We start from the raw sequence: 26,736 nt of genomic DNA on the forward strand, positions 1-26,736 counted from the left end.
GGCAGAGAAGACAAGTGTGGCAGGTGCCTTGAACGGCTCACACCCAGCCAGAGCCCGATGGGGGAACAGACACTTGGGCGGGGGAGGCGGGCATGACCGTGGAGCTTGGGTGGACACGCAGCCCAGCCCATGAGTTTGCGTCCTCAACACGTGGAAAATGTTAACAAGACCGGGAACTGGGTGCCTCCCTCAGAAAACCGCTGAATGCAAACACCAAGAAAGGCAAACAAAGGGCCACCTCTTTAAGCAGCAGTTCAAACACACCTGCAGGAACGTGGCGCTGGCCTTAGGCACCAAGCCCCGTCACTGTGCTTCCTAAAAGGAGCCGGGTGAGCGCGGATGGATTTCCTTGTTCTGGGGAGCTGGGTGTCAGGGCACAGGACAGGACGCCCTCAGAGGACAGGGGACGAAGGAGGAGCCTGCGCTCTCGACCGCACCCTGCCCTCCCTCCTCCCCTCTGCTCATGTGCCACCAGAGACCCCAGAACCACCTCTGGTGAAGCCGCTGCACATGTACGGCTGTTTGAAGTCACAGCCCAACCAAACAGTCGTGTTTGCAGACATAATTACCAGTTGGTAGGTTCATTGCCTGGAGGCGAATCTGTTACTAAATAGATGTAATAAACTGAAATAAACTGACGACTGTTGGCTGTGTGGACGATGTGGCTGAGCAGGGAGCGCGGCAGCTGGGCACCAGGCGAGGCTCCTGGTCGTCAGAACCCGCCGCCGACCCGGTGTTCACTCCACACCCTCTGCGTCCTGAGATGAAGGTCTTTCCGTCCTCGTAGTGTCCTCACAGGTGAGGCCTTCTTCCTGCTCTTTTGTAAAGATACAGAAGTTAAATGTCTAGCATTCTATCTATTCTGCAGCCCACGGGCAGTTACAACCCCAAGGATCCTCCGTTGCCAGGGAAGCCCCTCCAGGTTGAGCGTCCCTCCGGCAGAGAGGCCAGAGGCCTGGCCCGCAGGGGAGGTCCTCTCCTCTCCCGTTCTTCCCCTGAGGGATGCAGCCAGTGACGGAGACCCTCAGGCTGACAGCCAGCTCTGTTTCAGTGCAAGCCTGTGGGGAGAGAAGAGCTGGGGGTCAGGAACAGACCAGGCTGCCCGGTGTCTGAGAGGACACCCCTGAACCCAGCACCTTAGCCCGCCTGGCATCTCAGCCTGAGGCTGGATGGCCTAGGTCCCCTGCCTGTCCCACTGTCCCAGTCCCTGGGCCACCAGGCTTTCTTTTCTTCTTTTCTGCTGAATCCTGGGAAAAGCAAACTCCAGATGCTGGTGGGTTCCAGTTTTGGAAGCAGGTGCTAGGAGGGTGTCCGTGAGCCCAGCAGGCCACAGAGGGACCCTCGCCCTCTCCTATAAGTACATGAGTGTGTCAGTGACCACAGGGCCCCATGCGGATGGCAGGCTGGGCTCTGGCAGCACAAGGGAGGAAGTCTTTAAGATGCTCCTGTCCCTCCAGGGGTCCAGACTGGAGGGGGCTCGTGTTTAGCTGGATGGGCCCCAGCCAGCCCTGCCGCGGGGCTCAGGGCAGACCACGTGGCTTCAGAGTTGGTCCGGTCTTTTTCCAGGGCCGTTGTGAGTCTTTTGAGCCTCCCTGGGTCTACGTCTCTGGCTACAACAGGGCCATAGAAGTCCTCCTTCATGTGGCTCTCATGGGGTGGTTCAGAGTAAAGATGCAAACAGAGCTCCTTGGCAAGTGTGGCCTTCAGAGAGAGAGCAGGAGCCGGCAGTAGTGACAGAACCTACAACCCAGGGTCCCCGTGGTCCCCACAGTGGCCGGCAGGCGCGCTCTCCTCTGACTGCCTTCGAGGGAAGCACGCGGTTAATTACTGTTTTACTTAACAGATTGATTTTTATCAGTAATCCTTATGGGAGAGCACTGCTGGCTTACCTCTTAGCTGACTTAGCGGCTTTTTTTTTTTGGCTGTACTTCTTACCTCAGTTTATTTACTCAGCTAAGGGATTCTCAGCAGTCCTTTGGGGAAAGCAAGTTATGATAATTACTTATCAGCTGGCACGATTTATTGAGTGCCTGCTCATCTTCCAAAACTCGGCTCAAAAGGCATCTCTCCCGGAGCAGCTGGTGTCTCCGGGCCCTGGTGGGCCCTGCGCACCTCCTGGCTGGCATCCGCGGGCAGCAGGGACCTGCGGGCCACTGTTTGCATCGGTGTCTCCTGTGGCATCGTCTTTCCCATAGGGGCTGTGTGCGGCCTGGCGCGTGGAGATGCTTGATAAATGCCTGACCGAGGGGCGGGGCCGGGGGGGATGGAGACGGAGGGAGGAAGCGGCCAGTGGCTCCGCCCACGCAGGGATCCGAGGTTCCGCCCACGCTGGGCTGGTGGTGACGTTGCATCAGGGGAGGGCAGACCCCTCCTCCCACGGCGCATGCGCTGCCTCTTCAACCAGCCGAGAGCGCTGAGCTCACCTGGCTCTCGCTCCCGGCTTGGAGGCTGGAGGCTGGGGGCTGAGTCCTGCACCCGCAGAGGAGCCAGGCACAGCGCACCTGGGCCAGGCCTGGGGGCTGATGGGGGCCTCGTGGGGATGAGACCTGGACCCCTTCTCCATCTCATCCACCAACCGCGGCAGCAGTTTCATCCACACTGGTTATAACCTTCCATCTCCACTCATCTCATCCACTCGATTTTGTGAACTAACTGGCAGGTGGTGCATTTTTATATGTAAATGAATGAACTCAAAGCAGATTAAAAACTATCTTTCCAGGGTTTTTTTTTTAAGAGACAGGTAAAATTGACTTTTTCCCCCCGTTTTGGTTGACTCACTGTTTTTGAGAACAGAACCATGTGATGATGAAGCTCCTCCCACGCCCTCATCTGTGAGAAGCTCCTGCCCAGCACCTGTTTCTTTTGCATCATTGCTGGTTACTTTCTCATCCTTTGCTGAAAGGTCACCTTCATCCCGCACAGTAGATGAAGTTCAGTGACCGAATCATCAGGTGGCCCGTCCCTGAGGTCACTTGGTAAAGGGATACGTTAAGAGTCCCAGGTCTTTCACGCAGGCTCGCGCCCGCAGCCCTGTCTGAGCGGGGCCGACGAGCGGCTGGACTCAGTGAAAACACCTGCAGTGAAGTGAATAGAAACGGGGCGGGGCTGGATTTACTGAGACGTTTGTGCGCAGCTTCGCCGTGTGCGGACGTCACAGAATGACCTCACCAGACTGGCGCAGGCAGGCCCGCAGTGCTCCCCTGGTCTTGACCCTGGACGTCCCTCCTGGGACAGGCGGTACGTGCAGAAATTACCTTTGTAGACAGCTGTTTGTGTTGCGTTCGTTTATGACGAGCACCACCGATTAGGATGGGCTGGGTACGTGAACGTGGCAGGTTTGTGTGGCAGGTCCACGGCCTGGGATGCTGGGCTCCGATTAACCACTGGGCTCGGGAGGGCCTTTCCATGATGAGGAGAGAGTTTATCCTCACGCCCCATGGAAGGGCAGAGCGTGCTGCTTGCTGGCGGCCCGTCACCAGCACAGCCGGAGCGCGGTGCTGGGCACTTCCAGTCGGTGCGTCACAGGAGATCATCAGCGTTCGGCTGCAGGACCCTGGGCACGTTTTCATGTCTCATTTACTCCATTTTGTACTGTCTATAACATGTTTTTATTGTTGAGTAAGACGACATGTGTTGCATAGTGGGGTTTTTCCTGACTTTAAATCTGTGTGTGACGACGCTAAGACACCACCACACGCACGTGAGGACGGCTGACACCTGCAGCATCGACACCACGCACCGGTGGGGCTCTGGGGCCACGGGAACTCTCGTTTGTTGCTGGTGGGGACGCAAAACGGGGCCACCACCTTGGGAGACCGTGTGTCGGTTCCTCCGACAACTGAAGGCAGTCTTACCACGTCGTCCAGCTGTCACACTGCTCGGTGTTTACCCAAATAAGCTGAGACCCTTGTCCATACAAAAACGTGCACACACATGTTTATAGCTATTTTATTCATAATTGTAAAACCGTGAAGCACTCAGCATATCCTTCCTGTAGGTGAATGGAAAAACTGTGGTCCACCCAGACAGTAGCATATTATTTAGTAATAAAAAGAAATGAGCTATTTTCCACGAAAGGACACAAAGGAATAAATACATCCCTGCATACCTCAGAGATACCGCTGGTTCCGATCCAGACCACTGCCATGAAAGGAATGCGGCAATAAAACAGAATTCTTGGCTTCTAAGTGCATATAAACGTATGTTCACAGTATACTGCAGCCTACTAAGTGTGCCGTAGCGTTATGTCGCCAACAGCGTACACGCCTTAGATAACTTCTTGCTGAAAAAGGTTGGCTGTCATCGGAGCCTTCAGCAAGTTGTGATCTTTTTGCTGGAGAGTCTTGCCTTGATGTTGCTGACTGATGGAGTGGTGGCCGCTGAAGGCTGGGGTGGCAATTTCTTGAAATAAGACAACAATGAATTCGCCACACCAATCGACTTTTTCTTTCATGAGCAATTTCTCTGTAGCACGTAGTGCTGCTCGATAGCGTTTTACCCACAGTTAGAACTTCTTTCAAAATTGGAGTCCGTCTTCCCAATCCCGCTCACTGCTCTGAAAACTAAGTTGCGGTCATATCCTTTGCTGTCATTTCAATAATCTTCACAGCGTCTTCACCAGGCGTAGACCCCATCCCGAGAAACCACTTTCTCTGCTCAGCCCTAAGCAGCAGCTCTTTACCCACTGAAATGTTATCATGAAAGGGCAGCCGTTCAGTCTCCTCCTCAGGCTCCACGCCTAAGTCAGCTTCTCTTGCTGTTTCCACCAAGTCTGCAGTGACTTCCTCCACTGAGGTCTTGAACCCCTCAAAGTCATCCATGAGGGCTGGAACCAACTTCTTCCAAAATCCTGTTAAGGTCGGTATTGTGACCTCTTCCCACGCATCACAAATGCTCTTCATGGCACTTCAGATGGCGAATCCTTTCCAGAAGGCTTTCAATTGACTTTGCCCAGATCCACCAGAGAAACTGCCACCTGGGGTGGCTATAGCCTTGTGAAACGTATTTCTTAAATAATGAGACTCAAAAGTCAAAATGGCCTAATTCCAGTATTACCGTGTCTCGGGTGTGGGGAGGCCTGAGGAGAGGGAGAGGGACCGGGCAGTGGCCGGCGGGCAGAACTGTCAGAACACAGAGCATTTATGCATTAAGTTCGCCGTCTTATGTGGACGCGGCTTGTGCCGCCCGAAACAATTGCCACGGCAACATCAGATGCCACCGACCACAGACCACAGACCACAGACCGCCGCAACAAGTACAGTAACCATGACAGTTCTGAAATGCGGCGAGAATCATCAGAGTGTGACAGAGACGTGACATGAGCAGATGCTGTTGGACAAGTGGTGCCGATAGGCTGGCCCCATGCCGGGTTTCCACAGCCCTTCAGCCCTTCAACTTGTAAAGAAGGTAGTTTCCACAGTGCACAGTCAAGGGAAGTGCAGTTGCACGAGGTGGCCGTGCTGCCACGTGGCAGAGGCCAGGCTGAGAAGGCTCCATTCTGTGTGGCTCCCACTGTGAGACCTTGTGGGAAAAGGGAAAACGTGGAGACAGAAGGCAGATCTCAGGGGCGGTGGCCCGTGGGGGTGGAGATGAACAGGCAGAGCACACAGGGTTTCTAGGGCAGTGAATTCGTCCTGTGTGATGCTGTGCCGTTTATCGTGCATCTGGCAAAACTCATAGAATGTTCAACACAAGCAGTGTGTGGTCAACTCTGGACTCTGATTAATAACAGTGTATCCGTGTTGGCTCAGAAGGGGTAACACAGGGCGACCAGAGGGGAAACCGGGTCCGGGGGGGGGGGTGTGGGCTCTCTGTGCCTCCTGCTCAACTTGCTGTGCGAAGAATTAGATGTTCATCGACAGATGGCTGGATACAGATGTGGCATATATATACAATGGAGTGTTACTCAGCCATAAAAAAGCAAATAATGCCGTGCGCGGCAACGCGGACGGACCTGGAGACGGTCACACTAAGTGAAGGAAGTCAGACAGAGGCAAACGCCACGTGACACCACTTATACGCGGAAGGAAGAAATGACATAAATGAACTTACTTACAGAACAGAAACAGTCACAGAAAAGAAAACAAACTTACAGTGACCAGGAAGGAGAGAAGGGTAAATCGGGAGTCGGAGACGTGCAGATACCAACTGCTATGCACAGACTAGATAAACCGCAAGGTCCTGCTGCGCAGCACAGGGAGCTACATTCAATAGCTTGTAGTAACTGGTAATGAAAGAGGGTGTGAGGGGCGGGGGTGTGGCTCGGGGTGGAGCACGTGCTCATCACGCACCAGGCCCTGGGTTCAATCACCAGCCCCTCCATCAACAAATGAAGAAACAAATAAACCTAATTACTCCCCAGAAAAATAAAGAAGAAAGAGATTATGGAAAAGAGTGCATATATGTATAACTGAACCATTGTGCTGCACACCAGAAACTAACACAACACTGTAGACCAACTAGACTTCAATTTTTTTAATGTTAAAATTTTAAAAATTAAATTTAATCTTAAAAATCTGTATATGCCCATCATAGGGCCTTTGGAAATTACAAAAAGACAAAGAGACACAATAGGATCAGGCGCTGTGTCCAGACCTCAGTCGGCTCCCAGCAGAGCAGCCAGGGTGAGGACGTGAAATGGAAGTCAGAGCACCCCCCTCATTCCACCTCCTCCCACACCTGCCTCTCTGAGTGGAATCCTAGGTCAGCAACGTGCCTGTGTCCCTGCAAACCTGCCCCGCCGAGTCCCTCATCTCTGCCCCTTGCCCAGCCCCTTCCAGCCTCCCTGGCCTCCTGGCAGCTGCTGGAGCACACTGGGTAGGCGTGCGCCTCAGGGCCTTTGCACCCCCTTCACCTCTCCCCAACCTGCTCTTCCTCAGGTGCCAGTGTGGCTCCCTGCTTGCCTCCTGCAGGCCGTCACCTCTGCGTCCCCTTCCCAGTGAAGACCCTCCCCACAACCCCATTTAAAGCTGAAACCCGCCTACCAGTTCTTGGCCCTTTTCCCCGCTTTCCTTCCCTCTAACCTGTGACATGAAGCAAATCAACAAGAAAAGCTTGCATGTGTGTCTTCCCCACCTGGATGCGGGGCCCCTGTGGGCAGGCCTCCCGTCTGCCTGGGCCACTGCTCTGCACCTGAGGGCTAGATCACCTTCGGCGTCTAGAGAGCCACGTGCAGCCGTGTTGAGTGAGTGACGCTGTCGTGTAGACACACAAGTGATCGCGTAATCTGCTCTGTTCGCTGAGCACCGCAGCAGCAGCAGCAGCCAAGTTACTTCTCTTTCAGGCAGGCATGTCCCCTGGTGCCTGCAAGCCTTGTGACGTCGCCCCCCCTGCACAGGTGACATTTGGGCAGGATGAGAGCTCGTCACGTTTATTTCTAGGACAGTGGCCCCGGGCTCAGGCTTCCAAGAAAGGGGGTTACCGCGCTCTTGTCTTCTGGGCGCTCACATGTCGCATAACGAAGTGGCATAGTCCCCAGTGGGCTCCGGGTGTGCGTGCTGACCTCCCTGTCCCTCCTCTGCAGGTGGCTGCCACAACAGTCTCAAGCCTGTCGGCAACGGCCCCACCATTGCCATCGCCGCCGCCGCAGCCATGGTCTCCGTGGACCCGGAGGGGCTGGGGGGCCCGGCCCCCTCCAGCGTGCAGCCCTGCCACTTTCTGACGTTGGCACCCATCAAAATACCCCTGCGGACCGCACCCTTCTCCGGTAAGACAGAGCCGCTCTCTCAAAGCCTTGGGCTGGTTCCAGAGCCCACAGCATGGTGACCAAGGCAGGAGCCTGCCAGCGCCCAGGCTCACAGTTCCCTGGGTTCTTGTGCCGGGAGCACCGGGGGGGGGGGAGCGCTCTCGGGAGGGATTCCGTGGGCTCGCTCCTCTTCAGAGCACACAATGGACCTCAGCTCCGTCGAGCAAGGTCTCGTGAGTCCGCCCAGGGGCTTCCTGCCCTAACGCAGACAGTTTAAAGTTTCTGTTTAAAGACGTGGGGTGTCTCTTTACTAACTTCACGGGGAGCGATGCGCGTGACTGAGGAATTTCTAATTGTCTTATGTGGAGCTTGGAAGAAAGCAAAGGGAAGGTGCTGGAAAATAGTTAAGCCTCTGAGTTAATGAAACGCACAAACGTGCAAAGCTCAGACTTGCAAGGGGCTCTCACTGAGTCGTCCCTCCTGGGCCGGCCAGCTGGGCCCAGTCTGCACACACGGCGGGGTCCTTCCACCACGGCGGGACCTGTGCGGAAGCCCACTGAAGCGGCCACCGAGGCGCGGGGTCCACACGTGCGGCGGGTGTGCTGTTCTGAGCGCTCGTGGCAGACGCGGGGCCGGTAGGCTTCGTGGTACTGTGCTGAGACGTGCGAGGAAGGGCTCTAGAGGGAGATGAGGGCCCTGGTCCTGGGTCGGCTGCAACCCTGCGGTCTAAGCGCGTTCTCGCTTGTGCGCGCTCGTCTGCTAACTGTGGCCAGGACTCCGTGTGCCCAGGCCATAACAGTGAGTGCAGGTTGGGCCTGCCCTTAAAGCGACAAGAGCAGCCTTGAGCAGGAGTGGCACTTAGTGAGGGCTGGAGTCTCGCGAGCTGGTGCCGTTGCCTGGCTTGTGGTTTTTCTCGTGCTACGATAAGGTTTGGATAGAAATTCTGTGGGATGATAATATTAATTCTCTACTAGAGTTAATGCTAGGATTGCACACTAGTATCAGATTAATTGCTAGGGGATCAGTGACAGGGAACATCGCTAGGTTGTGAGAGAGAGGGGTGTGTGTGTGTGTGTGTGTGTGTGTAACAACCTGGTTTTATTATATTTCAGTTGTGGGAGTGCCCTTGGTTTTCTGGGCTTCTTTCTAGTAAATCTGATGTGGTCTTCCCGACGCTGGACCCCGGCTTCCATACTTCGAAGTTGACTTGATAAATTGGGCGGTTAATAGACTGTGGTAGTCGCAGGAACTTACGTCTGTTTCGGTTTGTCACTGAGCAGGCACTTCAGGTGCGATGGGGAAATAAATAAAACACGTAGATAGTCTCTTGTGTGGAACATAATTTACAGCTGTGTCAAGATTTTGGTTAAAATCCATCAGTTCATTGGTGTTTTTTAATGATGACTTACTGTTTTCTGAGCAGATTAATCCTAGAAAGAACCCAAGACCAAACCCCGTGCTCCCCGGGGGCGGCTTCGCTCTGCACGTTCTGTTGTGTGATTTATACAGTGACATAATAACCAGGCGTCTCTCCATGTCTGTGTTTCCTAAGGCTCTATGATCAAATCTGCCACCATGTGCATTCAGTTAGAGAAAGGCCGCCCCCACAGTGTCTGTCCTGTAGGTAACGGCCACGTGGGCAGCCAGGGAGACCAAGGGGCAGCCCTCGACAGGTGGCTTCTGAGGCTGCCTTTGTCATGCTGGCGTTGACCCCTCTGCTCTGGAAACCCTGATCACTACTGGGTTGAAACAGGGGTGGCGGCCCGGACCGTGGCCCCAGCCCGGCGGGCGGCCTCTGAGCTCCAGGGCCAGTCCCGGGCGTGAGCGCAGGGGGTGGCGCTCCCACGGCTGCCCCGGAAGTGGTTCTCCGGGAGGCAGGGCCGCCTAGCCGCGCTGACGGCCGCAGAGGGCACCTGAGAGAGACTGCCCGCGCGCAGGGTGGAGCCCTGCACACAGTTCCCCCGAATGCTTTCTGAAAACCGAGGCTTGAAGGAGACGAGGGCAGACGCTCCGTCTACCAGAGCTGTGTTTTAACCACCGTCGGTGGCCCCGTGAGGTGACATCGGGTGAGGCTGAAGCGCTGCCCGTCCTGACGTGTGTCCTCAGCGGAGGTCCACGCGTTCTGCTAGCAAGTCCCTAAGCCCCTTCACACAGGTGCCTGGGGCGGGGGTGGGGAGAGGGGAGGGGGGCTGGGGGGCGGGGCAGAGGGGACAGATGGCACCGACAGCAAAAGACACCTCCCCCCAGCCCAGAAGAACGCAGCCCTGTGCCGTCTGCTCCTCGTCCAGATGGACTTCACTAAAGCCAGTAGGCGTTCACGTGTCTGCAGGTACACAGCCCTGCTTTCATTCAGACGGCAGTGATTCCCATCTTAGACAAGTGAGCCTTGCATGCACACCCTCGGCTTGGTAATCAAAGCCAGGTGGCCGGACGCCCAACGCGCCTTAGCTTTGCGGCTCTCAGCTGAGGGCAGTTCTGCCCCCAGGAGACACTAGCTGATGGCCAGGGACAGTTTTGGTCTCTGCGGCCCGGGGGTTGCTCCTGGGGTCTCGGCCGTAGAGACCAGGCCTTCTGCCGCACGTCCTCCAGCCGAGGGCAGCCCTGTGGCGGAGGGCCGTCTGGCCCCGGATGGTGGCAGCGCCTCCTGCGAGAAGCCCTGGTTCACGCTCTACAGCTGTGTCTAAACGGCACCAGCCAGGGCTGCTGGGTAAAGACGCTCGCCCGGGGGGGGCTGACCTGGCACCTGCCGGATCCGCAAGGAGGAAGGAAGATCGGTCACAGCTTACCCTGAATTAGATGCCTATAATGTGATTTAGAATTTCGAGGAAGATACCCTGTTTAAAGAACTCACAATCCGTTCCAAATTCAACCAAAAGCTGGGTTTTCTCTTTCCAAGTCTTGCCACCACGTGCAGCCAAGTCGCACCTCCCTGTGGCTCTTCCAAAGGCCCTGGGCTCGCCTGGGGTCTCCCGCTGGCCTCGTGCTCAGTCTGTTCACTTGCTCGTCCCCTTCCCAGCCTGTGAGCCACCTGCTGGGGGCGGGGGGGGGTTCCCTCTCCCGCCCCACCTGCTGCGGTGCTGGGGGCTGAACTGATGACCCCGTGCAATGCGCTCCCCAGCGATGTCCCAGGCTTCGGTGTCCTTTCTCCTGACTGCGCGTCGGGAGGTTGGACACAGCCCATTCCACCAGGAACATGACTCTAGGGCTGTTTCTCTCATGCTCGCTCCTGAGTCGGGGGCGAGGTAGAAGGAAGGGCAGGCGGAGCAGGGGGTTTGCCTGGAGAGATCCCGTCAGAAGACCCTCGAACGTGGGCTGGGAGCCGGGCTGAGGGAGAGTGAGGGGTGGGTGGGCTGGAAGCCTCTCCGCGTTGCTGCCTTTAAGCAGGTCTCAGCTGAACCAGTTTGCCCCGTTCTCAGCTGGCCCTTCAAGCCTTAGCATTTCAGGTTAAAGAAGGAACACGTTTCGGGGAAAAAACGTACCTTGTCTCCTATTTCTTAGTTTTTAAGGAGAACGTGAAGTTCTTCGGGGAGACGGGAGACGTTGCAGAAGGGCTTGCCCGAGCGATGGGGACTTCCTTCCTGGTCCCCCTCCAGGCTGGACTCCCCGACCTGCGCCCACTCGGCCGTCCCCTCCGCGTCACGGGGCGGGGCGAAGGGGGGCGCCCACATTCAGGGGTGGAAATGCCACGCAGCGCCAGCGCCAGCGCCGGCCCCGGTTTGATGAAACAGATGAAGTGATTCTTTTATTAAGGATGCTGGTAGCTGTTTTTGAAACTTCACCCACTGTTTCGTAAGCATTCGAGTGAAAAAGGTGAGACATGAGCGATGGCGAGGGTCTCCAGTAAAGCAAGGGGCTCTCGAACACGACGGTTAAGGAGTGCCATCTGCCTCGGAGCCGTTTACCGCCTGTTCTTGTGCTTCCAGAACTATTCAGTGGTCTAAATTTAGCACCGTGTCCTGCCACAGGGCAGCTGGGAAGTGGCTGTTCTTCCCTCTGTCAGGAGCCTACCAGCCGGGCTGCATCGCAAGTCAGGGAAGTCGCCAAGCCGGGGTCTCAGCGCCGCCCTGGGGCCGCCCGTGCTGGCAAGGCTCTGCCGTGGCCAGGCAGCCTTCTCTCTTTTTATCCAGGAATTGTTTCCTCCTCCACCATCATCAAAAATGTCATAATACATATTAACATTTTAGAGATTTGTAGCAACAAAAATCTTGCCGCAACGTAATTACTCACACCCCAGAGGGCCTGCGACGCCGCTGGCTTCTGTGAGGGGGGCGCGTGTGTTTCTAATGGAGACACTGAGCTGCTGTTAGAAGGAAGCTTACTTGGATTTAAGCAAACAAAAAAAGACTCTGTACAGCTTGTCGTCCACAAGTGAATGCGTGTTAAGGGTGCAAGACACAAACAGGCAAGCAGGTGTCTTGACATTTGGGCCGTGCCAGGTGCAGAATTTTCTAAGCGGAGCCCCCACTGCCCCTATCAGCTGGGAAGCGTGTTCCAGATTAGTCCATGTGGAAGAGCCCTCCTGCGGCCTGTCTGCCCTGGGCCGCCCCGCTCCTGCCGCCTTCCCATCTGCATTGCCACCTCCAGTTCACTCGTTCTTTGAAAAGCAAAATTGGCGATCCACCTTGCACACAGAAGCGCGTGTATGTTCGTGCGGGTATAAGGGACGCGGATACAGCAGACCCCCCACGTACCTCCCTCCCTCTGAGCCCAAGCAATTAGGTGTTTCTGTCCCCCCAGCCCCTTCAGGAACAATTACTCTCCTGAACGTGTGCCAACCATTCCTATGCTGTTTGTTTGTTTGTTTGTTTTAAGAAATATGTTTACATACAAGCATTATTCCCAAAGCATATACTTCAGAATTTAGGTGCTCTTTGAATTTTATGTAAGTGTAATCATGACTCGCACATTCTCCTGTGATGGCCTTTTCTGCTCAAAATGATGGGTTTCTTTCCTGATCATCCCTGCTGACCTGGTGATGCGGCCACGTTCACTTTGGTGTAGCATGTGTGGGTTGGCGCGTCGTCCGCTCTGCCGCTGGCAGGGCTGCATCTGGGCTGGTCTCTGACGCGGCCGCGCAGTTGTCCCTCCTTCCTTTGGGGTCCTTGGTGTTCCTCCCAGGTTTGGGATGCGGGGCAGAGGGGGTCCTGGCACAGATCTCTGCAGCCCGGGGTGTGCGGGACCCTCTCCCTCCAGTGTCCCGGGCACTCTTACCCTAGATAACAGCTCACCCCAGCTTTACCTCGGCTCCCGTTTCTCCCTCGGGCTCTGGCTTGGGAGACCAGTTTCCCGCTGGACACCTGCACTTCCGGATGGCATCTCAAACCGTGCTTTTCCGTCAAGGCAGTATTGATTTCCCACTGCGGTCCTGCTCAGAACACAGGACAGAGCCAGGGAGCCAGTTTCTCCTGCAGCCTTCTGGGCAAGCGAGCCCCTTCTTCCCGAGTTCTCCCTAATTCGTAAACTGCACCCCATCTGTCCAGCTGTTTGAGCCCAGCACCCAGGCGTCATCCTTGGTTCCTTCTTTGCCTGACCCCTCACTTCCAGTCCATCAGCACTGCTGTCCCTCCTTCCAGTCTAGGTCCCACGCCTGGCTTCCTGCTCCAAACTAACGTGATCTTCCGACCTTTTGCCTGGAGCCGCTGCCCGTAATCTCTCTGCTTCCTCTCACCCTTACCAGCCACTTTCCCACACAGGAGCCAGAGTTCAGTTCTCAAAGAGGCACCTCAGACCAAGCCTCCCCCTGCTGAAAACCCTCAGTGACTGTCCTCCACGGGGCATCGAGCAAACCCTAACCTTCTCCCCAGCGCCTCCCAAGCCCAGCGTCCGTGACCCGGCTGACGCTCTGGTGCCGGTCCCGCTCTCCGTCTTCCCACCCGCCTCACCCGCCTGCCGCTGGTCCCTCAAACACGTCACGTCTGGCTGCCTCAGGGCCTCTGCGCTGGCCGTTGCCCCGCCTTGGAGGCTCTCCCCCATCACCCAGGCCCAGCTGAGAGGGGCCCCGTCCCTCCGTCCTGTGCTGAAGTCCCTTCTCCTCCCCTGTCGCTTACTTTGCAGCGCTTCTCCCTGTCTGGGGTGATCCTGATGTCTCTCTGCTGCCAGCCACCTCTCAAGCCCAACGCTGGACCCAGGCGGACCAGGGCCTCCTGAGTCGTATTCGTCACGAGCCACTGCCAAGGGCAGTGCTGGGGGCAAAGCCGTCTCCCCGCGACTCTGCTGAAGGAAGGCATCCGCCCCTGCGTTCTGTCTGAGGGAGGGGAGGGTGACGGGCCCGCCTGAGCATGTGCACGCTGCACCCCACCCCGGCTCAGTCCTCACACACAGGGGAGGAAACGGGGCAGCTGTCCACATGCCAGGGCCTCTCGGGTGCTCGGGCTGTGGAACCCGGCTCCTGAGGTCACTCTTCACCACGCGTTGACCGGGACGTCCAGTCCGGAGGCTCAGCAGGAAACCAGGCCATTTGCTGAGGGACTTCAAGCTTTCACCCTGAAAAGGCTCTTGGCCCCCATACAGCTCATCCCATTCCTTAAGCTGGGAGACAGAGTGGGAGGTGGGTGAAGGCCTCCTCACCTGAGTGCCAAAGACAGGAAGGTAAGAGCCAGCCCAGAGCTCAGCCCACCTTCCCGAGGGCCGTGCTTGTCTTTCGTAAGCACCACCGTCAGGCCCTCCTCCCACCGACCCCTCCCCCACCAACCTCTCCCCATCAACCCTCCCCCACCAACCCCTCCCCATCAACCCTCCCCCACCAACCCCTCCCCATCAACCCTCCCTCCACCAACCTCTCCCCATCAACCCTCCCCCACCAACCCCTCCCCATCAACCCTCCCCCACCAACCTCTCCCCATCAACCCTCCCCCACCAACCTCTCCCCATCAACCCTCCCCCACCAACCTCTCCCCATCAACCCTCCCCACCAGCCCCTCCCCCATCACCCTCTTCCCCGCCCCTCCCCCAGCCCCAGTTCACAATCAGCAGTAGAGCCACTGTGCTCAGATCCATGACCTTCTGACCAGGACTCTGGTCAGGCTACTGGCGCCATAGCGACGCTGACTACATTCAGCCCTGGGGCCCGTCCAGGCAGAGGGGACTGCCAGGCTGCACTCACACACGGGGGGCCTGCGGTATGATCCCTGGGCTGGGCCTCGGCTCCTCTGGGGGGTGGCATTTTAAGAAGAGACTGGGAAGGACTGTGAGCAAACGGGCCTGCAGACAGAGGAAGGGGCTGTCGCTCTCAGGGAGGAAATCCTCGAAGGGGCTTGGGTGCTGCCTGAGGTCCCGGGGCTGCGGCCACGAGCCGGCACACTGTCTGCCCCCAGTGGCTGTAACTAGAGCGGCCGCTCCTTCCTGGGCCGCCGGCTCGCCTCGTCTGTGATGACAGCCCTGGTGGAAACGGTGCCCGTCCGTGGCCAGCGGCCAGAGGCAGCAGGAGTGGCACCTGGTTGGGGGGGAGGGGATGAGGCGCCTGGATGTGCACTCGCTGGGGAAAGCCGGTCGCAGGAGCCCCTGGGAGGGCCTTCAGGCCCAGCTGCTCTGGTTGTAACTCTCTGACAGACCTTTGGTGTGTGAGCAGGACCAAGGCCGCACACAGAACCGTGCCTGTGCGGGAGCGTGCGGGTCTTCGCTTGCTCAATGGCCTGTGTCGGTGAGGGAGCTGGCATGTTGCTCTCGGGTGCTTCCTTTCGCTAAGGAGGGGCTGTTGGAAGGTCCTATCCATGGTCTCAGTCTTATCAACGCCGAGGGTTAGAGGGTGAGCTTCCTCATCCAGCAGCATGCGAGCTCCTCACTGCCTTAAAAAGTCAGCTGGAAGCTGCGCCCATCAGCTACTGCAGGAAGGAGAGGGGGAGGGCGCTGCGCTGGAGCAGACCCGGGCCAGCGCCGGCTGTCACGTCCGCCTCCCATTCCCTGATCTGATGTAAGAATGGCTGTGCTCAGACCTGTGTGATGAACGGCGTCCAGGATCCAGCTCACCAGCCGTGTGTCTCCTGGGCTCCCAGGGTTCTTGGGATGAGACTTTGCAAACTCAGGTGCACAGGCCATCTTTCCATTCGGGGGAAATGGTGGGGACATGGAGCCCTGCTTGGTACCGGGGTCCCAGGCTCCCCAGTCCCTTGTCTCAGCATGCATTAAGCCCACCCGGGGACAGGCTGCAGGACCACCTTCATGAGGAAAGGAAGAGAGGAAGGATGCTCCCGGGCGGACCCTCAGACAGCAGCAGGGACACGGCGTCAGAGCTGACACCCGCATGCTAACAGCTGTGCTCCCCCTGCCCCCCGCTCCCGCGGCCTTTCCTCTCCTTGTGTTCACATCCCAGCCCCTTCCTGGAAGCCCAGTTGTGAGCTGACCTCGTCCGTGGTGCCTGCCTTGACCCCTTCTGTCAATCAAAACCATTTCAGCCTTCAAACGCCTATCCTGTGCCTGGTCTCACCTGTCACTTAACTGACAGTGAACTGTTCAAACGTTTACACGTGGCCTGTCCACGCTGAGCGTCCACGGGGCAGAGACCACAGCGCCGTCTCCTCCCCGATCAGCACTCAGAACAGCTCCGAGAGTATGTCCCGGACGGGAGACTCGGCGGCTGGAGGAGATGCAGGGACTTCTGTCAGTCAAGTAGGCTGACTTGTTACGATTACAGCGCGTCACACAAGAGCCCCCTCCCTGTTTATGCAGCAGGTAGCCAGCACGGTCTTTTCCTGTTGTGGCCGTGTAAGTACAGCCCGATGGACTGAAGGGGGGAGCAGTAGTGGCACATTTCCTCCGAGAGGCGTTACTGCGTTTCCTTTCAGCTCCAGGTCCCCGTGCACAGCTGCGCAGCCTTATACTCGGGGGAGCGTGGGCGCTGGTGAGTCCTCCTCTAGCCACAGAAAGTGTCATCGGCTGCAGCTCATTTGCCTTCTACCAGGGGAAAGCAGCAGTGCTCTGGGCCGTGCAACATCAGAGAGCGTTGCAGGCACAGAGCCGGAGGAGGACCACGGCGCACACAGACGGTCCTGTGTTGTCCACGCCTGGGGCCCACTTTGAGTGCGGCTGGGAAGTCGCCCCACATCACCTGTCCCTGTGCACTCAGGGGTGGGCTGGGGAGGAGCCCGGACCCGCCAGGCCAGGTGTCCACGTCCCACTGGTCCCACTGTGAGGGGTGGAGGGAGGGCTGGGCGGGCAGAGGCTCAGAGCCAGGGGGTCTGGATCCCGGGAAGATGCGGCAAAGGGGAGCCCATCGCTTCAGGACAGAGAAGTAATTCCTGGTTGTCTAGAAATGAGCTGACGAAATGGTCCAGCCCCCACACAGCCCTGCCCACCGGCCCCAGGAAGCTCTCCTCTCTCCACTCCGGTCAGGTCGGCTGTCAGCACCGGCAGGACACACAGGGGTCTCCCCGGCGCTGCTGCAGTCTTGGGCGGCCCCTTGTCCCCTTCCTTGTGCCCCGTCTTTCGTGGGCAGCCTCTCTCATCTGTCTGTGCTGAGCCACAGAGACAGTTTCCTGAGCAAACTGGTGTGGGGTCCAGGCTTGCAGGTGGACGGGTCCGAATCCTCTCCTCTGTCCCCAGTTGTATGGAGCACTTTGGGGTGAGATGAAGTGATGACTGGGGACCAATGACAGTTTACAGTCAAAAGGCTCTTAGCGTCTGAGTCAGAGAGCAAGTTCTGGGGGTCTCACTCTCCCTCACACACGCGCACGCTGGCACACGCTGTCTGTCTGTCTGTCTCACCCGCCCCCTCCCCCCCACACACAGTTTCTGCGGCGCAGGGAGCAGCTCCCCAGCAGCAGACATCTCCGGTACTTCCTGTTGGTCCCCGAGGGGGCCCCCACGTTTCGCCGGTTGTACCTGCTGCTCACCCTCCCCTTTGCCTCCCCCCAGCTCACACTGCAGCCCAGCTCTGATTTCAGTGACAGCAGGAAACACGTCCACGGGACCGGAACAGCTCTGGGGACACCTAGGGTCATTCGTCCTTTTGTGGCCGTGACAAAGTTCTGGTGACGCCGCCTGGGGTCCAGCTGCTGCTGAGCCAAGGGCATCTTTTCCGGCTGCTGTTTACCGTTTCCTTGTATCGCTCAGCAATTGCCCCTAATTGTTAAGGTGATAAAAGCTCACTTGGGAAAAAACCGAGAGCCTAACTGAGAAATGAAAGTTCCCCGCAACCCCTCTGCCCCACATGGACTACGGAAGCCTCGCCAGCGTTTGCTCGCGGTGTAGACAGCGCTTGAGGGCTGCGTGTGGCTTCAGCCCCTGCCGGTCCCCTTTCCTTCCTTACTGCTGTGGACCACCGGCTGCTGGAGGAAACCCGTGCAGACGGCCCTGTCACCCCCCAAAATACGGAGCCAGCCTGGTCTCAGTCCTTGACCCTTCCGCCTCAGTGTGCACAGCCGCCCAAGCTGATGGGCGCAACCTCCAATACGCCGCCCCGTCTCCTGGCTCAGCTGTCGGCTCCGTGGCGTTACCCCCAGTCTCTGCCTCCTCCGTCCTGACGTCTACGCGACACTCCCACCTGTGCGTTCAGTAAACACCTCCCACTGAGCAGACCCCAGCTGTGCCCACATGTCCCGACAGGTCCATCAGACAAGCTGTCATGTTTGTCGTCGTCCTTCTTCTCAAGGCAGCATCTGAGGGGACACGAGCAGAGCGAGGACGCACGGTGTGCGGGTGGAGGGCACGTGAAGGACAGCGGCTGGGGCAGACGGCAGGGACACCGGTGGCCGGTCAGGCATCCTTTGGTTGTAGTTTTGTGGTCACGGAGGCTGCGCCCTGTTCCTGGAGAGGATGTGCAGCCTTTGATAAGAGGTCCGCGGCCTAACAGAGAAGGGCGTGCGCTCGCGCCCAAACCATCTGCTCTGCATTCATTATGTGTGTGCTGTTGTCATTTCCCACGTGTTGTGGAATTACAACGTCCGTTACAGGTTCACTTGTACTTGTAAAGGGGTGTATGCAAGATACATAACCCAGTTAATAAAGGACCTGATAGACATTCTCCAAAGAAGAGAAGCAAATGGCCAGTAAACACGTGGAAGACGCTCCACCGCATTAGTCATCGAGAAATGCAAATCAAAACCACGATGAAATTCCACTGCATGCTGACGGCTCGGCTAAAATAAGAAGAGGGACAATGGCAGGTGCTGGTGGAAATGGGGAGGAATTGGAAGCCTCGTACACCGCTGGTGGGAATGCCAAGTGGTGCAGCTGCGCTGGGAAACAGGCGCGCGGTTCCTCGAGTGCGCAGATGTAGAATGACCGTGAGACTCAGCAAGTCCGCCCCAGGCATGCACTCACGAGAAATGAAAACGTATGTCCATGCAAAAACGTGTACACAGTTGTTCACGGCGGCGTTATTCATAACGGCCCCAATGCAGAAGCTGCCCAGATGTTCAGCGGCTGAGGAGCGGGAAAATTAGGTGCAGTCTCCCCAACGACGGAATATTAGCAATAAAAGGACCGAACCCGGACAGGGGCTGAGACACGGATGAGCTTTGAAAACATCGCGTTTGTGAAGGAAGCCGGTCACGGAACCGTGTATTTCTATGATTCCATTTCTATGAAGCGTCCGGAACGTGCAAATCCACAGCGACAGGACGCAGACAAGTAGCTGCTTAGGGTGAGGGCGGGAGCAGGAGGCCCAGGTGGAAAAAGGAGTTGATGGCTGGTTGTCTGGGGTTTGTTTTTGGGGTGATGAAATATTCTACGATTGGTTGTGGTGATGGCTGCACAGCTCTGTGCATCTAGTTAAAAACCATCCTTTCGGACACTTCAAGCGGGTGAATCGTATGGCCTGTGAATTTCAGCTCAATAAAGCTGTTGCAGCAAAACAACTTCACGGCCGGCCCCATTTCACTCCCCCTCCAGGGTCAGCTCTGCGGGGAGGCATGGAGCCCACCTCCTTCCTGCCACTGCCGGCTCTGTGCCTGCAGGCCGGCGGCACCGCCTGGTGGAGGGGATCGACTCTGGGAAGCTCTGGGCAGCCAGCTGTCCCCGGTCTCTAAACCCCCCCGTCTGCCCCCTCCTTCAGCCATTCTGGAACGTGCCCTGTCTTGGGAAGGAGGATGCACATGAAATGTGGCCCCACGGGGCTACAGAGGTAGCAGGCGCCCCAGGGCGCTAGGGGCGTGGTTCCTTCTGCTGCGCGGATGCCTTCAGGAACAGCTGGATCCAGGCGCTCCCAGCCGTGGGACGGTCTTCACTTCAGTAGCCCTTCAGGTGGGAGGCCTCACACTCTTCAGATGCATCTCCTCACACGGGAGCCAGGACAAGGGAGCGTCTTCATCTTTCTTACTCGTTTTAAAGATGATGGGGATCAGAGAACTCGGCATGTCTGTCCAGAATCCATCACGTCTCCTCTGGTTTGCTCAGTAACTCACACAGGTCTGAGTGTGTGCAAATGCTTATGCGGTTGTGTGCTGGGGGGTGTGTGTGAGTGTGTGGGCATGTGGCTCAGGCTGAGGCAGAGGGCCAGGTGACAGTGCCGGTGCTGGCGAGGGTGGGGGGAGGCAGCTTTCAGGAGCGTATCTGAGAACCATTTGGAAAACAGTAAATGGCCCGGACCTGTGGGTCCATCCAGGGTGGACGATGCAGTGAGGGAAGTCAGGAAGTTCTGCCCTAAACTCTCCTCTGTGATGTGTCCTCGTCCGTGGGGATCTTTTCATCATTTTTCTCCTATCTTGTCCTTCTCATCAAGTGAGAAACTCCTCTGCCACAGAAACCTTATCTTCTTCCCGCGCGCCAGGGGCTCACCCGGGGGGCTGCAGGTGTGCGAGGTCATTTAAGGAAGGGGCTCCTGTGGGGACAAGAGGGTAAACAGGCCGTGTCTGGTTGCCGCACCGGTCTGCGTGCACGCGTCTCAAAATGCGGAATAATAAGAACTCGCAGGTGTAATTTGTTATCCAATATGTAATCATTTCTAGTAATTAATTGAAACAAATTACACACCTGAGGGAATTTGCTCCTGCCCAGCACGAACGTGCCTGTAGGTGCGGCATCCAGTGACAATGCGCCTGTTGCTGCGCGTGGGGTGTGTGTGTGCGTGTGTGTGTGTGTGCGTGTGTGTGTGTGTGAGCGGGTGCACAGCTCCTCTCCACGTCTCTACTGGAGATGGTGCTGGGCTTCATCCCTGCGCAGTGTTTTTTTTTTAAACAAGTTGATTTTATTTATTCATTTTTTAATGCGGTCAGTTGACTTTTCCTTTTTTTTTTTTTTTTTTAGAAATTTTTACCCATTTTATTTATTTAATTATTTTTTATTTTATTTGTTTTAACGGAGGCACTGGGGATTGAACCCGGGCCCCTGTGCATGTGAAGCGTCCGCACTACCCCTGAGCTGTGCCCCCCATCACAGGGCTGAATGAACTCAGGTGCCAGCCTCTCTACACCTCCGTGAACTTGGGGATTCTTGGAGCCCAGGCACCTGAGGGGCCTGGGAAGGGCTTTGCCATCTGTGTTTGAACACGGAGCACTGGGGACCCTGTCCCCGGAGCACGTCGCTCCAGGTGCAGACTAAGGGTGCCCACTGCCTGCCGTGCTCAGAGCGGATGAGGGCATCTCACCCCCCCGGTAGTCCCGCCCGAGGGGCAGGTGACCCCAGTTTTCTCCTCTGGACCAAGCCCCTTGCCTTTGCTGTGACTTCTGTCACACCCCTGGGTGGCCCCTGGGTTCTGGCGCATGCAGGCAGGGACAGCCACAAGGAGGAGCCCTCTGCAGGGTCAGGGTGCAGGAGGGAGAGGAGGGGGTGTCACGGCCCCCAGCTTTCTGCTTCCCGCTGCCCCTCCTGCAGCTGGTGAGGTCCCGCCTCCCTCTGCCTGGTTTGCCCGCTTTCCCACAGCCGGGCAGGCACACGCGGCGGTGTTCCGCTCCAGCCCCACTGTTCCCAGCCTGCTCACCGCCCCCCCCCCCCCGGCTCCAGCATCTGGTCCTGGCCTGGCATGTGGCCCGCTCCCCTCTCCAGCCCCCGCCTTCCCTCCAGGCCCAGCACTCCCCGCAGCCCTTGGGAGCCCCAGGCGTCTCTCCACGGAGGTCCCGGCCAGCTCTTGCTCATCCTTGAACCCTCAGCTGGCGTCGCCCCAGAAAGCCTCCCCGAGTGCACCTGCATGTGGGGCACCTGCTCGTCTGTCACCGTCCATTCACGCGGTGCCCACCCCCACTAGACTGTGAGCGAGCCCGCGAGGGCCTGGATACACCGTGACCCTCCCTCTCGCCCCCGGACAGCCGAGTACCCCACGGCGGTCCACCAGTGCTCGGTCCAGGATGAAATCCTGCCTGGTGGCAGCAGCACCCCTCCCCGCTGTGACCCTGGGGGCGAAGGTGTCAGAGTCAGGAGATGTGTGATGCTCCAGGGTGATGCAGACAGCCAGCGACCCTCTGCCCGCACACCTGCCCGCAGAGCGACCTCTGCTGCCCAGACCAGGTCTCCAGTCCAGCCTCCCCTCAGCCCCGCTGCACTTGGCTCCCTTCTCGGGTGAAAGCAGCCTGTGCGCATTTCCCAAACGTGTACGGCGCCCGCTGCATCCCTGCCGCCAACGCAGACCTGGACCAGCTCCGTATTAGGACAGGATGTTAACTCTTAACCAGAGTGAATCACGCCAGGCCCTTTGGGCGGCCCCACCTCTGGTCTGAGCCGTCACCGTTTGAGACGCAGGAGGACTTGTCCGCGAGGCATGTGGTTTTCTGGGAGGGTCACGAGCGGCTGACTTCGCCGTGTCTCAGCTGCTGCGCCTGGAGAGCTGTGCCTTCGTGGAGAGAGAACGCAGACGGAGGAGAAGATCCCATGGACGGAAGTGGATGCTTTATTGGCGAAATTACTTACGACACTTAGGAAGCTAAAGCCGTTGTAAACCTCTCAGGTTTTTTTTTTTTAAATTTATTACTTTAAACCTATTAACAAGCTATGATGTTGGCTGTTATTTCCAAAAATAATTAATCATAGACGAACTCAGAGAACCCCGAAGAGGTTAAGCCGGCGGCACCGCCTGATGGATTAAAGGCTGTAATTAATATCACTCCCGCAGCCTCCTTCCACTGGCCTCTGTAATTATGTCTCACCGACGCTTTCTCCAGCGCGTGGCGGGTCGCAGTGCCCTGCTCCACACACCAAAGAGGCCCCTTCGAGGAAGCATGAGGTCCTGCTGGCCTTTCGTGGTGCAGATCCATCCCTGAGGAATTCCGGTTCCCTGATGGGAAGGTCGTGACTGAAGTCAGGCTCATTTCCCAGCAGCCTACCCCGGGGTCCGGGCGCGGGTGACAGTGATGCTGTCTCCGAGGCTGGGGCTTGGCTTTTTCCAGGCGCCACCAGAACTGCCCTGAATGGGGTTTCTCTCTACCGGGTGCTCCTGCAGGCCCTGCCTCTTCCCATAATCACCGCAGCTCCTCCTGCTGCCCCAAGGCAAACACCGGCCCCACCTGTGCTCACGGGATGGGAGATGTGCCGGGTCTTTCGTGATCCCCCGCCCACCAGGGGAACGGCATCGCACTCCAGGCAGCAGCTGAGCGGGGTCGGGGGGGGGGGGTGCTGGGGACACCCAGGCCCTTTAAGTCCATGGTGCTACTGAAGTCACACAGTTGACCGTGTCCAGAGGGAAAGCAAATTCAGATTGCACCATGATTTCAATGGCCATGAGCTGGAGGAATCCCGTCCCGGCTGGTCACTTGACCAGAACCCGTCAAGGACATCCCGCCACACCCAGGACGTCCCAACACTGAGGTCCCGGCAAGGCCGGCAGGGACACAACGTCGTGTGCGAGGGGGCCACTGTCTGCCCTAAATGTCCCCTGACCCCAGGTGGTGAGTCTGTGAGACACTACTCTTGAATCCTTTCCCCACCACACCTTAAATCCTCTCTGTGGGCTGCTGAGAGTGCCCGCCCTCAAGTGCCCCCGGGCCGCACCGCCCACTCTGCATGGTTCACCCCCTGGGGCTGCCCGATGGGGACTCGCCCCTCACTCGCTCCTGGGCGCGCACCCTGCCCCGCGTGTGCCTGTCGTGTGGTGTGATGCGTCTGGCACCTCAGCTCTGCGCCACTTCCCGAGGCTCTAACTTCACAGGTCTTCACATTTACTTTCACTCATGCATCTTACGCACTGGAACAGAAGACCAAGAGGGAAAGTGAGGGTCTCGTGCTCCAGGGACGCGCGCCCCACCCCAGAGCCCGCTTCCTTGGACGGCTAGTACTTTTATGTTTTTGTTTTTGTTTTTTTTTAAATTTTCATCAGTTAACTTTTCCATTGTAACCAGGCTGTTGATGTTTTCGTTTCTTGATTTGTCGGCTTTAGACAATGGCTGTTGACGTCTCAGGAAAAGTGAGGAATGGTCCGAATCCTCTCTGGCCGCATGATGGGAGAGTGAGCTTTTGCTGACAAAGCAACCCTCCCAGCGCACCACCCCGGGCAGGGGGCCAGCGGGATGGCCACCTATTTAATGCGTGATCTGGCAGATCAGCAGTTTGCGCTGAGTCGAGGCGGCGGTCCTCTCCCTGGTGTAACACTCTTGAAAGCTCTGTGGGTTTTCTGTGCATCGGATTTGACAAAAGCCACACCCACGCGCTTTGCGGAGACGCAGCCGTCAGCGGCGGCAGGACGGGCCTTCTGCAGGCTTTCAGCGGCCAGAGTCCTCAGCGGCCTTTTCCCCAGCTGCTGACGCCAGCCCGAACCATTCGGAGGCCTTACCGAAGTCTTTTATGGGAGCTGGTTTTACTCGGTTTGGGGCCCAGGCCCCACTGCACTTTGAGGATCACTTGCAGCTGGGGCCTTGGGGTGAGAAACAGGTTCCTTTCTTCCAACTCTGCACGTCTGGGCCCCTCTCAATTCTACTTGCAAACGGAACAAACCTTTCTTCAGCTCGTCTTGCCCGTCTCCTGCCTCGTCACCAGCAGACCACAGCAGCTGACTGACGCCTGCAGCCTTTTGCCTGGAAATCATCTTCCCAGCTCAGCGACTCTGCTCACTGAGTGTATCTTCCACCTTCCAAGTGAGCACAGGCAGTGGCCTTGCTGACGGTTCCCACGTTCCATAAACGGGACCCAGCGTCCCCATGTAAATGCCACGCTTTGTAGGTTTTTGCCTTGGGAGCCCTTTCTGTACAGCTCTCTGTGACAGTCACACACTGCCACGTGACCAACCACTCCAGAACCTAGTGGCTTAAACAACCGGGGTTATTTAGCTCATGATGCCCCGGATCAGCACTTGGGGCCACGCTCTGCTGGGTGGTACTTCTGTGGCTCCCAGCTGGTCCCCCGTGCATCACCATCAGCTGTCATTTTGCCCCCTGGCTGGCTGATCCAGGCGGTATTAACCACACGCCTGTCTGCCGACTTCAGCAGGAAGAAAGGGGGTCAGGCCACGTGCCCCTCCTTCCTGAGGCCACGCTTTCCATGTGGAGGTCATGGGATTCTAGGCATAGCGAGACAGGGGAGACAACATGCGAGCAGTTTTCAGGTGTCTGCCCGAGTCACATTGGCTTCTGTCCCACTGGCGAGGCAGATACGATGGTCCAGGCGAGGGCCAGTACGGGTGGCCTTCCAAGGCACTCGGACCCGGGGCAGTGTGAGCAAACAGGGGTCTGTCACCACACAGCCTCCCTGAGAGCTGGGCTCAGCCACACAGGCCCTCACCGTGACGCCGTGTCTTCTCAAATATTCCAAACTAAATACTCTCTCAATAAAGCATGGGTAAATAAAACACTTCAACTTCTCATTCTTTTCCCATAAGGTGCTGAGTTTCTTCCCTAACGTGGTGACTCTCTCTTTTACAGCATGGGGAGACCAGCTCCCGGACTTCCCTCGCAGCCCGCCTTTGGGGAAGCTGCACTTTTCTAGGCCAGGGGTGCTGATGATGGTGGCCTCGCCCACGGGCACCGCTGGGGCTCTCTGGCTTCCTCCACAGGCTGGCTCTGCAAGTTGACAAATAAGTAGATAAGTAAAAAGTTGTCACTGTTACAGTCAGGAAGATGACGTTCCACAGGGAGTCCCCACCCCCGGGACGATGTGTCGTCCTCAGAGCCCGACGGACACACAGACACGTCTCTCATGGCTCGTGCTCGCGCCAGATGAAGCCATGGCTTCCTCCGTGTCTCGGCTTGGCTGCCCCGCCGTTCCTTGTTCTTCACTCTCACATGTGGCCAGTGTCTTTCTCACATTCCTCACTGTACTTTTCTATCCTGTTTTTCTTCTTTTTCCCGGAGGCACGTCCTTCCTCAAAGCGCCTGTCTTTCTGATTCTCTTCCTCTCGGCAGTTCCCTCCCACGGGGAGGCTGGGCCTCCGTGTCAGCGCCCCGCTGGCACTGAGCCACCGCATTTGGTGTCTTCTCCTTCCCTCGTTCACAGCCACACTTTCCTGGAGCATCTCCTAAGATAACATCTGATTTCTTTGATGTTTACAATTCTCGTTTGTCTGCAAACTTGACTGACATGTTGCCTATTATACAATGATTTGCTTGAATTGCTTTTCTCCGAATTTTTGAAGACATTGTTCTGATATCTCCTAAAACCTGAGCTCGCAAAGGGAAGGTGTCTTCCAGCCGGTGTTACTTTAGAGGAGACTTGTGTTTTCTTTGTGGAAAAATACTACAGTCATGCTTTCACGTTTATCTTTGATGTTTACTGATTCTCTGATGACGTCTACACATTTTAAAAGTATCAGTTTTGTGGAAAATTCTATGAACTTTTTCGATACAGAGAGTCATGTTCTTCGTTGCCTCTGGGAAATTCTCCTGTTTCCAGGTACAAGCACAGGAGCACATTCACACACGTGCAGTTCATATACGCTCTGCGCTGCTGCATTTATGCTATATGCTATGCGCAGTGCAAAGTAGTGCGCTGTGTTCTATGTAGCATAATAGCCAATGCGCGTTGGGCGTGGTGTAGTAGAGACGGTCTGTCCCACGTAACCGCCCCGCTTCTGCGTGTCTGGGCTGTGTCTGGGCTCCCTGTCAGGGGGCGCTGCCAGCACCTGCCCCGCCCCCGCTGCCCCGCCCCCGCTGCCCCGCCACTAACCCCGCCCCCGCTGCCCCGCCCCTAGCCCCGCTCTCTGCTGCCCCGCCCTCCCCTGCCCCGCCCCTAACCCCGCCCCCACTGCCCCGCCCTCCCCTGCC

The 26,736-nt window shown here is 57.3% G+C and overlaps 1 protein-coding gene across 1 annotated transcript in view; it reads left to right on the plus strand.

Annotated features, from left to right (window-relative positions):
- Positions 1 to 26,736, plus strand: part of TCERG1L (transcription elongation regulator 1 like) — a 173,080-nt gene that overhangs the window by 31,215 nt on the left and 115,129 nt on the right. The window contains exon 4 of the mRNA XM_074374461.1: positions 7,523 to 7,705. Within this exon, the coding sequence (XP_074230562.1) occupies positions 7,523 to 7,705 (183 nt within the window). The remainder of the gene's footprint in view (positions 1 to 7,522; positions 7,706 to 26,736) is intronic.

Source organism: Camelus bactrianus, chromosome 11, assembly GCF_048773025.1.
Source record: "Camelus bactrianus isolate YW-2024 breed Bactrian camel chromosome 11, ASM4877302v1, whole genome shotgun sequence".
Classification (NCBI taxonomy): Eukaryota; Metazoa; Chordata; class Mammalia; order Artiodactyla; family Camelidae; genus Camelus; species Camelus bactrianus.